The sequence below is a fragment of the Myodes glareolus genome, chromosome 8 (assembly GCF_982192425.1).
Source record: "Myodes glareolus chromosome 8, mMyoGla1.1, whole genome shotgun sequence".
Taxonomy (NCBI): domain Eukaryota; kingdom Metazoa; phylum Chordata; class Mammalia; order Rodentia; family Cricetidae; genus Myodes; species Myodes glareolus.
Genome location: NC_142033.1, coordinates 98,417,639 through 98,430,064, shown reverse-complemented (window position 1 = coordinate 98,430,064; position 12,426 = coordinate 98,417,639). Strand labels below are relative to the sequence as shown.

Sequence of the window (12,426 nt, the reverse complement as noted above, 5' to 3'; positions counted from 1 at the left end):
CTGTGAGCAGAGTTATGATTCATCTAAGCTTTTTAATTTGACATATATCTTTTCATGCTTGGTAAACATAGCTAGTCTTAATGATCAAAAAGGAATGAACCAAAAGCAATGTAAAAAATGGACACTTAGCTAAAACAAAGCTGAATGGGTGCAGCATGCACATGTCATATGTGATACTTTTCTTTTTTTTCCTTTTTCTGTTTTCAGCTGTTTTTCAAAGACTGCTTTACTGACATGACAGACAGACATTCTTCCAAAATGGACAGGATAAAAGAATTTAAAATTTGCTAGGGTTATGATTCTTCTCATGGCAATTATGTTTGAGACATATAATGTTCTTTTCCCAAAGCATACATATATCAAGGGAACATTAGTATTGAGTTTATGTTTATTGAAAAATCAAAATCTAAAGTTGAACAATTGAAGAAAAGGAGAATATTGTTTCTGACTTTTACCCTGAATGTTCCAGGAGGTAGTATGAAAGAATGACTTACACTTTGGACAGACAGGATAATATTTAAAAAAAAGAAAAAAATATCTTTGCAGCATGTGGTGTGTGTGTGTGTGTGTGTGTGTGTATGCTCATGTCTAAATTATACTTCTGTAACTTAAAATAATTAAGGACATATATTATATTTTCTTAGTAGGATGCCAGACAGTTCTGTGTCTGAAGGTAGCAGATCAGCTGACTTATTAGCTACGTGAAGAGGAAAACTTGATGACCTCACCACACCAGAACTTATCAATAGGGAACAAGGCTAGATGGCAAAAGACACCGGTAATAATCATCTTCCATGGAGCTATAGGATTGTACTGCTTTCTATGTATGCATCTGTATTTTTTGTTGTTATCACTGATTGACTATCTAGGCTGCTAAAACTGTATTGGGAAATATATGCTACCGTCCAAATACCACCTCCTTTGGGAGACAATTCATGAGTCCCTAACATTGTACCTTTTTTTTTTTTTGAGTATTTTGAGAGCCATCCACATGGATAGCCTACTTCTGAGAGAAGCAGCATCTGCCTTTGTTTACTTTTTATTTCGTAAGAATAGTGTAGTCTGTTAGAAAGACTGTTTCAAGCCTGGTGGTGATGGTGTGTATCTTTAATTCCAGCACTCAGGAGGCAGGGGCAGGAGGATTGAGGCCAGCCTGGTGTACAGAGCTAGTTCCAAGACAGCGAGGGCTACACAGAAAAATCCTATGTTGAAAAGCAAAAAAAAAAAAAAAAAAGGCCAGGCTGGCCTTGAACTTGCTATATACCATTAGAAAATTCTGAACTCCAATCTTCTCGCTTCCACTGAGATTACAGGTATGTATGTATCACCACACCTGGAAACATGTATGAATTTAGTGACACTGGTAATGATGTGATCAAAGGATATACTTTTCAGGTATTTTATGAGAACACAATCAACTTTTAGACATCTTCAAAGAGTTGAGTATTGAATTCTTTTTCTCTTTTTCATAAAATATATACTTTTCAGGCTCTTTCTTTGGTCTTGCTATTTAGCTAAAACATACACCTGCAGTAATGAACTAAAAAGTCTATAAATTTTATCAGTATTATGTGGGACTTTAAGTCTAATAAAAACTAAATGATAACTTTATACATTTACATTTCCCTATCTTTATTTCATTTTAATCAAACCTTAGCAAGTATCCCTTAACTTTAAACAATTCTATAATAACTTTTCAAATTAGTATTTATTTTTCTTTACTTCCCCAATACAATAACTGTGTTCCAATTTTATACCCCAAAGCATATGAGCAAAAACCATATTATAAAATGCCTTATTTTGTGTAAGTTATGAATACTAATGAAATGAAATCTCATTCTTATTTCTTATCCTTATAATTACTTTGTGAAGCATATTTAACAGCACATTTTAGGAGCAGATATAGCCAAGCTGTTATTTCAATGTTCTTTTTACATATTTTACTTTTCTAGTATAATGATAGTTATCTCTATGTGCATGTCAGAAAACCAGGGAGTTGTACACTACTGTAGTCCGCCATTAATTTTAGAAACAAAGTCAAAATGAAATATCATTCATCAAGCTAAAAGATTATTGGAAGTTGTTTTTTAAAAGAAATCTTTAGACAAGATTCTAAATCAACACTCTGTTTAAAGCACTTAGCACTCACTGCTGCTCTTCTTGGTCCCCAGAGTTTGGCCATCTTCTAAAGAGTTTGACCCTACTGACGAGCTATCTTGGCTATCTTGATGAGGCAGCTGAAGAAATCCTTCACTGGAGTCTGAGCGGGTAGGCGTTAATGTTAGAGATTTCTGACGTTCCCGATTAATATCTTTCTTGGACTTTATCAATTTTCTCATTTTTAGAGTAATCCAGTTGCCTCTCCTAATAGAATTAAAAGAATTCTTAGTCTAAAGTTCAACAATAAACCTCATAAAATGAAAAGCCTCAACAATACTACAGATAAGGTTTTCTTCAAAACAAGATCCATAAAATTTGATTAGTGATACCTTCTAGGAGGAGATGGGTCATAAAATTTGTATTGATCCATAATTTTCTCTTCTAATTTCTCTTTTTGTCGTCTCAATTCATTTAATTTATCACTATAAAAATGGAAATTACATTTTAGAATATGCATAATATCTTATATGATGACTCACGACCATGATCTTATTTCTTTCCAAAACATAAACACCAAAGACCATAATTAGTAACTGAGACCTAAATAAGGAACATGAGCTTCTTCCATAGCTCTTTCTCGAAATGTACTTAAATCAAAGTATGTAGTGCTTAGAAGTCTCAATTTACAAGAGGATTTATTTGAAATCTTCTAAATATAATCTCATCATATAATTGTCTCAACAGCTTTGTTTTTCCCTAGCTTTTTAGCATTTCAAACATTTTTATAATACAGTATGCTTTATTAAAAATAAATAAAAACTGTTGATATTTACTTTTCCAACAATTATAGATATAATAAATCTTGAAACCACTTCTTTATGCAAATATTATTTTGTTTTAGGCTGAATTACTCTTGCTTAACTTACCTTTAAAGATTTAGTTCTGACACTCCTTCCCCCAAGTGTCATCCAAGTGGATGAGTATATATTCTATTCTTCACATCTTAGCCTCATTTTATGTTCTCGCTAATTGTGATGGTTTAAATAGGTATGACCCTCATAAATGTATGTGTCTGAATGCTTGGTCCATAGGAAGTGGCGCTATTAAGAGGTTTGGCCCAGCTGGAATACGTGCAGCCTTGTTGGAGAAACTGTGTTACTGTGGAGGAGGGCGGTCTCATATATGCTCAAGCCATGTCCAGTGTGATAATTCACTTCCTGCTGCTTGAGATCAAGATGGAGAAGTTCTCCAGCACCATGTCTACCTGCAAACCCCTTGCATGATGATAATGGACTAAACCTCTGAACTGTAAGCTAACCCCAATTAAATGTTCCCTTATAAGAGTTGCTGTGATCATGGTGTCTCTTACAGCAATAGAAACCCTAACTTAGAAGTATTTATTACATACAGAAACACTGAAGACCACAGAGCAGGGTCTTATACAGAAACACTGAAGACCACAGAGCAGGGTCTTTAAAAAAGCTTTCAATGCCAAAAAATACTAATTGCACAATAATTATTTAATGATGCTTTACATTGAGGAAGGTATGAAGTTTATATAAAGATGATGCTTGTAATACAGTAGGAAAGAGAACATATATACATAAGTGACTATTACAAGACAATAATAACAACCAAATAAAGTATTGTGGAAATATAATAAATACTTATAAAAGGGAAAACATTTCTATCTTAAACATCTGAAAAATCCTCATGAAGATGAAGGCTATATTAAACTGGGTATGACAACTCATGACTATAATTCTATCACTCTAGAAGAATTACCCACACTTGGAAGCCAAGATGATGTACATAATGAGTTCTAGATCAACCAGGGTTACACAATACCCTGTCTTAAAACCCAACATTGAGGATAGGATTGGAGAAAGAAAAAAGAGCCGTGCAACGGCTCACTGTGTAAAGGTAAAGGTTTTGACTGCCAAGCCTGATAACACAATTATTACACTTTTACACAATATATCTGCATCTCTTGCTTTTTGTTTCACTTTAGATGAGGGTCTTTTTTTATTTTTTGAGATAGGGTCTGATGTAGCCCAGGCTGACCTTGATTCCCTATATACTAAGGATGACCTACACCTTCTGATCTTTTTGACTATGACAAGAGGGTTGGGTTGCTTTCAGGCAAGGACTACCAATGCCTGGCTTATATGAGACCCCTCTACAATCCATCTTGGTCTTGAACTTGTAAAGTCAAGCAGTCTGTTGACTTCTGAGACTACAGGCATATGTCTTGTTTATAATAATTCTCTTAGGGCAGGTCCCATGTTTTCTAGTTAATATTCTGGTTATTAGCAGAATGCTTAGAATATAAGAAACTTGAAAAATCCTATTAGGGCAGCATTTCTCCCCTAAAGTTATTTCTTGGCTGACCAGCATGGTCTCACGTTCACCCCTGGGAAGGGCCTGTCCCAGTCAGCTCTGCCCTACTCTGGTAGGGTTCTTACCTGGCAGAAGACTGACATCTGGTGATGTAAAGGAGAAGATTTACAAACTGACTCCTTCACAAATCAATGTGATCCTGTGAGACTCAACATGGTGCTACACAAGTCTATTTGGGACTAGTAGTAGAATCTTGAGAATTTGAGGTCCAAAACGCCATCTCCTGAGCTACCTAAAGACTCTACCACTTATATGAGAAAGAAGGTGCTGTTTGTCAACACCTTGAGAAGAATGGAAAGGATACGGATGCTAAATTCCATCTGACAGCAATAGAGTGTCAAATTTACTCACCAACTCATTACTGTAAGACAGTGAGTCTTCATTCCCAAATGGAAATGCCTGTTGTCCACAGTCCACTATAGTACTAAAAATTTGTCTTGTGCACTTAAGCAGTAAGATAATTTTAAATAAAAAATACAAACTGAAATAATGATGTAATAACATCAAGAAAAATGTGCATGGATTTTTCTCTGCCCTAGGTACAGCAGTAACATCATGAATACAAAACTCTTTGGTACCTACATGTACTGTCGTTGTTCAACATGAAAGAGATCCTTGCTCTCCATGTTTTGTTCCAGCAGTGTTCTGTTCTGTAGCATCAGTGTCTGGATCTGATCCAATAGGTGACGATTTTCTTCCTCTAAATTTCCTTTAAGTTGGCTGAGCAACTGTTTAGACACAAACATTTATTTTTGAAGACAGATTTCCATTTTATACAAATTACCTGAACCATCTAAAATATATTAAGTATTTCATGAAGAATCACTTGATCAGAACACTGACACTATGCTAAATAACCTGCTAATACGTATATCTTAAGTCTTACAAATATTGGATCTAATATATCTAGTTTCAAAATCACGGACTTCTATATTCAGATCTATTCAAAAGCTACATTCAAATATTTTACCTTCTATTTAGTAGCTAAGAAATAAATGCTCAATAGGATAGTTAATTCTCGAATCTATACAATGAGGATAGCTCCTATCCTGCCTATATTGCACCAAAAATTAAATAATTTAAGCAAAGTACCTGGTTGTAACATGGTAGTTACTTAACACAGCTTATCCTTCTCCCAACCAATGTATTCATGAAAGCATATTAAGTCTGCGAATAGTCTGGGTTGGCTTGATCAAAGAGAGTAAAGTGATTTAATCAATGACTGGTATCAACAGTTAATTTAGACTTTTTGTAAAAAGTCAGCAGAAACTGGAAATATACACTAGCTAAGCCACAGTTTACAAAACCCAAAAGGAGTTATTCTAAAAGTTTATCATTCCTTTTAGGGTGGATTTCTGAATCCCAGCATCAGGCTTGAACAGTCTTTAAATAGCCTAGGGATCTGTATTAAAAGCAGCAAAACAAGCAGAACAAGTCTAACAACTACTATGCCCTACTTTCTAAAGGGGAAGGTAGATATTTAAGAGTTCTCAAAGGTACCAGAAAAAACAGTACTTAGGAATATACAAAATGAATATACATAATACATAACAGTAAGATACAATGGTAGTACTGTATCATGTATAATATTTTTATATTATAAAATTAAAATGTGATAAGACTTGTCAAAAAACTGAATGCATTCATTTTCTTCCCTATCTAAAGTTTTGTTTGGTTTTTGAGACATGGACTCATGTAGCCCCAGCCACATAACTTGCTATATAGCTGATGATGACCCTGAACTTCTGATTTTCAACCTCTGTTTCACCATGTCTAGTTTACGCAATGCTGGGGATTGATCCCAGGGCTTCATACATCCTAGAAGAAACACTTATCAACTGAGCTAAATCTCTACTCCTGCAGTATGAATTCTCACTCTTCCTATCAAGCAGTGACATCTACAGCCTGTTATAGTGGTTTGAATGAGAATGTGACCACTATGGCTCAGATGTTTGACCACTTGGCTCCTAGTTGGTGGCACTGTTTGGGGAGGTTTAGAAAATGTGGCCTTACTATGTACATCACTGTTTGCCACTCCAGGTAGACTTTGAGGTTTCAAGTCTTGTAGATTTCCAGTTCTCACCATCCTGTTCCAGCCACCAGGCCTGCTGCTTGCTACCATGCATTCTTCCCAAGACAGCCTCGGCTCCCTGGCTACCATGCATCTCTCCCATGACAACCTCAGATCTCTTTGGAACTATAAGCTCAAATAAACCTCTTCTATAACTTACCTTGGTCACAATGTTTTTTTTTTTTTCACAGCAATAGAAAAATAATACACGTTTTCTTAAAATTGGAACGGGCTTGGCCAAGAAAAAGTGGCCAACTTTTTATTAAACATGTTTATTTTCATTAAACATGAAAATTTCAAACCTAGGCACTAGGCATTGTATGTGTTTCCACTCAAAGCACTGGGACCTTCTAGAAGATGGAAATTATGAAGAACAGAGAAGAAACAGCACAAAACGTCACAGACCAACCTGCCCTACAGTGTCTCTTCCAACTAAAGATGAAGAAGTGAACACTTGAGCTTAAATATTAGTGGATATATCAATATCTTCTTGAGCCCCCCAAAACATTTACTGCCCATTATCACTGAGGTTCTATTGTTGTTTATGTAGCATTACTGTGACAAAAATAGTCAGAAAACAGAAAGCAATGTAAAACATAACATAGTTCAGTAAATTGCCACAGGTTACATGTTAAACTAGTGCCTAGATGAAGACACAGAGCAAGAACTGTACTTCAGAAAAACTTTTGCTCTGCCTTCTAGTTACCATCCTTCCTACCAAAAATTGACTCTCATCCTGGCCTCCTACAACAGGTTAATGTCTCTACCTCTCCAAATCTTATTCTATCATTTTATATCCAATCAAGGGTTAATATTTTATTCAAATTATTATAAACACCTAGAGCAGACAGCTCACACATTCTCTAATCTTTGCTGATTAGCCTTCTAGATCATCAGGGACATGTGTTGTCTTACCAAACTCACTGTAGTTGTTTCATTTCTTGGAACTCCTAGTTCAATTTCTTACCAGTTCACTGGTCTATTTGCCTAAACCTGATGTGGGATTTCCCTCTGTATACTGTGATTACCATTAATGAATAAAGAAACTGCTTTGGACCTATAGCAGGGCAGAACTTAGCTAGGCAGGGAAAACTAAGCTGAATGCTGGGAGAAAGAAGGGTGGAGTCAGGGAGAAGCCGTAGAGCAGCCAGAGACAGGCGCTGGGAACTTTAGCCAGCAAGCCACAACCACGTAACGATATAAAGATTAATAGAAATGGGGTTAAATTAATATGTAAGAGTTAGCCAATAAGAAGCTAGAGCTAATGGGCCAAACAGTGATTTAATTAATACAGTTTCTGTGTGATTATTTCGGGGCTAAGTGGCTGGGAACAAACTAGCAGCCTCCTTACTACCATTGTAAGTAGAAATTGCTTATTCGTTTCCCGGGCTGCCAAGACCCAAATAATCACACAGAAAGTATATTAAATTACCAGACTGTTTGGCCTATTAGCTCAGTCTTCTTATATCTTAACCCATTTCTATTAATTTATATTTTGACATGAGGTTCGTGGTTTGTTATTTCTTGCTTCTTCAGCTGCTACATGGCTCCTGCCTACTTTGGCAGCTACATGGCATCTCACTGACTCCACCTACTCTCTATTTCATGTCTGGCTTTACTCTGTTAAGCCACTGACTGAAACAGCTTTATTAATCAACCGACAAAAGCAACACATGTACAGAAGGACATCCCACATCACTCCAGAGCTGTCGGTTTAGAGTTCCTGAGCTTTCACGAGCTTGGTTCAGCTGTCTTTGTATAACTCTGTCATGATCTTGACCTCCCTTGCTCATATAGCCCCTTCTCCCTCTCTTCATTTGGATTACTGGAGCTTGGCCTGTTGCTTGGTTGTAGACTTCTGGATCTGGTTACATCGGTTACTGGATGAAGGCTCTATTCACTTTGATTCTAAATATCTTAGCATCCCTTTGTTTCTTTTTTCTTTGAAACTCCTTTATTTATCTTTGCTTCTTGAGTGAGGATGAAAGATGATCAGCTGTTTCATATCCCTTCCATACTTTTCCCTGCTATGATGGAATGCATTCATCTGAACCACAGCCCAAGTTTCTTTCTGTCATGTATTGGGTAAAGTATTTCAACCTCAGGCTAGCTAAAGGTTAACTTTTGATGACTCTCAGAGACAAGGGCTTTCTCTACTCTTTTCCAAATCAAGTCAGTATTCCCAGTAGAAATGCTATTGGTTTGCAGTGAAATCTGTGCTCTCTCAGAACTAACAGTAAACCATCCCTCATAACCACTACCCACCCCTGCCCAAAAAGAAAAAGAAAGCCAACATTTGAAACTTCTCAAGTGGTACAGAAGATCAGGAAGAATGATTATTTATTATAAGTACATGTAAACCACCACCTCCATGTGGCAACTATCAATTTTGTACAATGCATGGTTTATTTAAATGTTTGCTAAATAATATTATGTATTATTTGTAGGAAAGTGGGGCAAGAGAGATGGCTCCACGGTGACAAGCACTGGCTGCTCTTCCAGAGGGCCCAGGTTTGAGTCCCAGCTCCCAGTTGGTAGCTCACAACTATTATAATTCTAATTCCTGGAAATTTGAGTCTCCTGACCTTTGTAGGCACTATACACACATAAGGCAAATGTCTCATATACATAAAATAATAAAAAGCTAAAAGAAAACCTGAACTTCTTTCTTTCTCTACCTTACTGCAATGACTTTGCTCCAAATCAAGTCAGCGTGAACAAGTGAAGAGGAAGAGAAGAGCAGAGCAGAGAAGCCACAGGCACAAATGCTGCATGCTACAAAACAGAAGTGGACTTGATTTTCTGCAGGCCACTCTTTGAGTTCTGGAGTCCTAAAATGGGGCTCTCCCACCCCAGCTTTATCCAACTGTTTTGTTGTTTATTAAGGACTCGATTTAGAACCATGTTTCTCACTCTACCATTCTAGTAGAATCCTAACTATATAAATATTTTTATAATCAAATCACAGGTAGAATGAATGCTTTGAATTTTCTGAGCTATATTGGGTATTAAAGTATACATGATTACAAACTAATTTTTCATCCTATTGGTTTATGATTTCACGCTACATGTACAAAATCATTTTTCTTTTTCTCTCTCTCTTTTTTTCTTTCAAGACAGGGTTCTCTGTGTAGCAGCTCGGCTATCATGGAACTCACTTTGTAGACCAGGCTAGCCCCGAACTCACTAAGATGCACCTGCCTCTGCCTCCTGAGTACTGTGATTAAAGGCACGCATCACCACACCCACCACAATAACATTTTTTAATAAACAAGCACACAATGTGACACATTTCAAAGCATCTGGACATTTTAAGTTTATACAATTAATAAAAAGGTATGAAATAAATCGTTTTTCTTTAATTACTTGTGTATACCAAGACCGTCCTTGTAATATGACTCATACTTTTTAGGCATGCCTTATGCCTTGACACCTAAAAGGAGAAACAATGATTAAGTCTGTTAGCGCTCACCTCACACTGGTTATTTAGCTTGGTAGATGTGATATCCAGCTGCTGATATTGCTCCTTTAGCTTTGAAAATTCAGCTTCTAATCTTGTTTGTTCCAATTTAGAATTATTTAGAAGACTTTTCACATTTTTATGGTCAGTTTGTAAAATTTCAGTCTCTTTTAAAAGTTGACTATATGTGTGATTTAACCTATAATTAAAAATCATCAGAAATATTTCAAAACTTTTCACAATGTGAACATGCTATTAAAATCATTCAGACACATTTAGAAAATATAAAAATTATTTTGCTAGTTACTAATTGATCAGTAATCAGTTTTTCTTCAAAAATTAGATTTTATGAAAAAAATGACCTATCTGGTTATGATTTCACGGAAATTTCAGACTCTAAATTAAACATGAACAAAGATCAGGTTAAGTGAATCAATCCAGTATTAAATACTAAACCAATATGCTGGTTGAAAACTGAGAAATACAGGCAGCAAACAAATTAAAGATATGTAATCCCCACTTACCACTTTGTAAAAATCAAGCTATAATTATTTCTCTTCCTTCTCACAATCTACCTTCAAAACAAAGTATTACTGACCTCTAAGGACAGAGACTGACACTTTTTTAAAGACAAAGTAAGTACATAGGGCATAGTAGACCATACACATTCCCTGTAGCATTCTACTTTCCCCCATCCCACTAACTCTTCAAAAACATTTAACTTTTTTAGTTTGGGAGCTGTTATGTATGACACAGGTAGATAGCTGGATTTGGTCCAGAGAACTAGCTGTAACTGTTAATGTGGAAGCCCTACCTCTGTCTATATATACCCACAAAAGGCTGGAATATTGGGGAACTCCATGTTGGGACCCCATTCCACACCCTGGTCTCATTCCTCCCATTTCAAACCCTGCCCCTCAAAGAGTCCATTAAAAGTCAGCCCCTCCCCGGGGCTGCTCAACACCATGCCTACAGGCTATATCAGGCCTACTAGCCATATTTGTCATGTGATTCCTCCCCTGCCCTCTCAAGGGTCACCCAGTGATATAGATGGGTCTTCTGTCTATGTGTTACTTTCATTGGTCAAATAAAGAGATTGCCTTGGCCTTTGATAGGATAGCAGCTTAGATAGGTGGAGTAGACAGAACAGAATGCTGGAAGAAGGAAACAGAGTCAGGCAGACGCCATGAAGCTCTGGCCCGAGATGGACGTAGGTTAGAATCTTCCCGGTAAGCCACAACCCCATGGTGATACACAGATTACTAGATATGAGTTAATCAAGATGTGAGTAGCCAGTAAGAGGCTGGAGATAATGGGCCAGGCAGTGTTTAAAAGAATAGTTTCTGTGTAATTATTTTGGGTAAAGCTAGCCGGGTGGCGGGAAGCGGCCCACCGCTCCTTTTACAACAATTGGCTGCTCAACGTGGTAACTAACTCCATGTAAAACCTAAAAGGGCTTAAAAAGGAATTCTAGACACAAATATAGAGTTTAACACAACTTTTTGCTGTTTGCTAGGTGTGCTGTAGAGAGATTTCCTGATTCTGCAACGGCAGCAGAAAAAGGCTGCGCCATTTTAAAACGTGGCTTCCTGGGCCCTGTCGTCAGTGCAATCTCCGGCTATCGAGTATTTCTGGGCCCAGATGTTTGTGTGCCCGCTCGGGATTGGGAAGAAAGTACTCTGAGACCATGCCAATGGCTCGGTGCTCCCTGCCTGGGCAGACAACAGGATCAGGCTTGCAGTGGGATCAGGCTTGCAGCAGGAGAGCATGGAGGATTTCTGCCGCCATACAGAGATGTTTCCAGGCTGTGCAGTGCTCTGCGCGTCAGATTTGGCTGTAACTTGGATAAAAAGAGTTTCTGTGCTGCATGCTCAATCTCAGAGTTAAACAGCTGAGTGTGGCTCCGACCTGGAGACCCCAGAGCTAGTAGAAAATGGTACATCCTCCATTTTGAAATTGGAGAGAGGTGGAGCCAACATCCAAATCAGCCCACTGCTCTGCAGCTCAGAGGCACAACTGATTCAGAGTCACAAGCAGCTCTGCCATGTTGGGCTGGGCGGGGCAAGCCCACAGTAACTCTTTTTGACCTAGGAATGTCACAGCTTAGATTCTTAAGCGCTTAACGATTTAAAAGTGCAAAGCAAAAACAGACAATGCAATAGGACAGATTCAGACATAAAAGACCTCTAAATGGGTCATAGTTTTAGACATACGTAGGCTTGGGAGAGAGAAGAAAAAGAATATAGAGAATAAAGTTATTGACTTAAAAAAAAGGTAAAGTCTTTAAAGAGACAGAGTATAGATAGTTAAAAGAAATTAAAAGAAATAAAGAAAAACAAGCCACATAAAAATGGAAAATTCACAGAGAGTTTGGATTCTGTATATTGTATTTTCT

General features: G+C 37.2%; 1 protein-coding gene across 5 annotated transcripts in view; it reads right to left on the bottom strand.

The window, feature by feature from the left end:
* The window catches only part of Ccdc88a (coiled-coil and HOOK domain protein 88A), a 152,370-nt gene that overhangs the window by 15,723 nt on the left and 124,221 nt on the right, over nt 1-12,426 (bottom strand). For all 5 annotated transcript variants that reach the window (XR_015002849.2, XM_085692313.2, XM_085692314.2 and 2 more), the window contains exons 22-25: nt 10,044-10,230; nt 5,083-5,228; nt 2,490-2,582; nt 2,150-2,364 (exon numbers count right to left, since the gene is read on the bottom strand). Coding sequence is in view for 4 of the 5 variants with exons in the window: in XM_085692313.2 (XP_085548439.1) it covers nt 2,150-2,364; nt 2,490-2,582; nt 5,083-5,228; nt 10,044-10,230 (641 nt within the window). In the remaining variant the exon portion in view is untranslated. The remainder of the gene's footprint in view (nt 1-2,149; nt 2,365-2,489; nt 2,583-5,082; nt 5,229-10,043; nt 10,231-12,426) is intronic.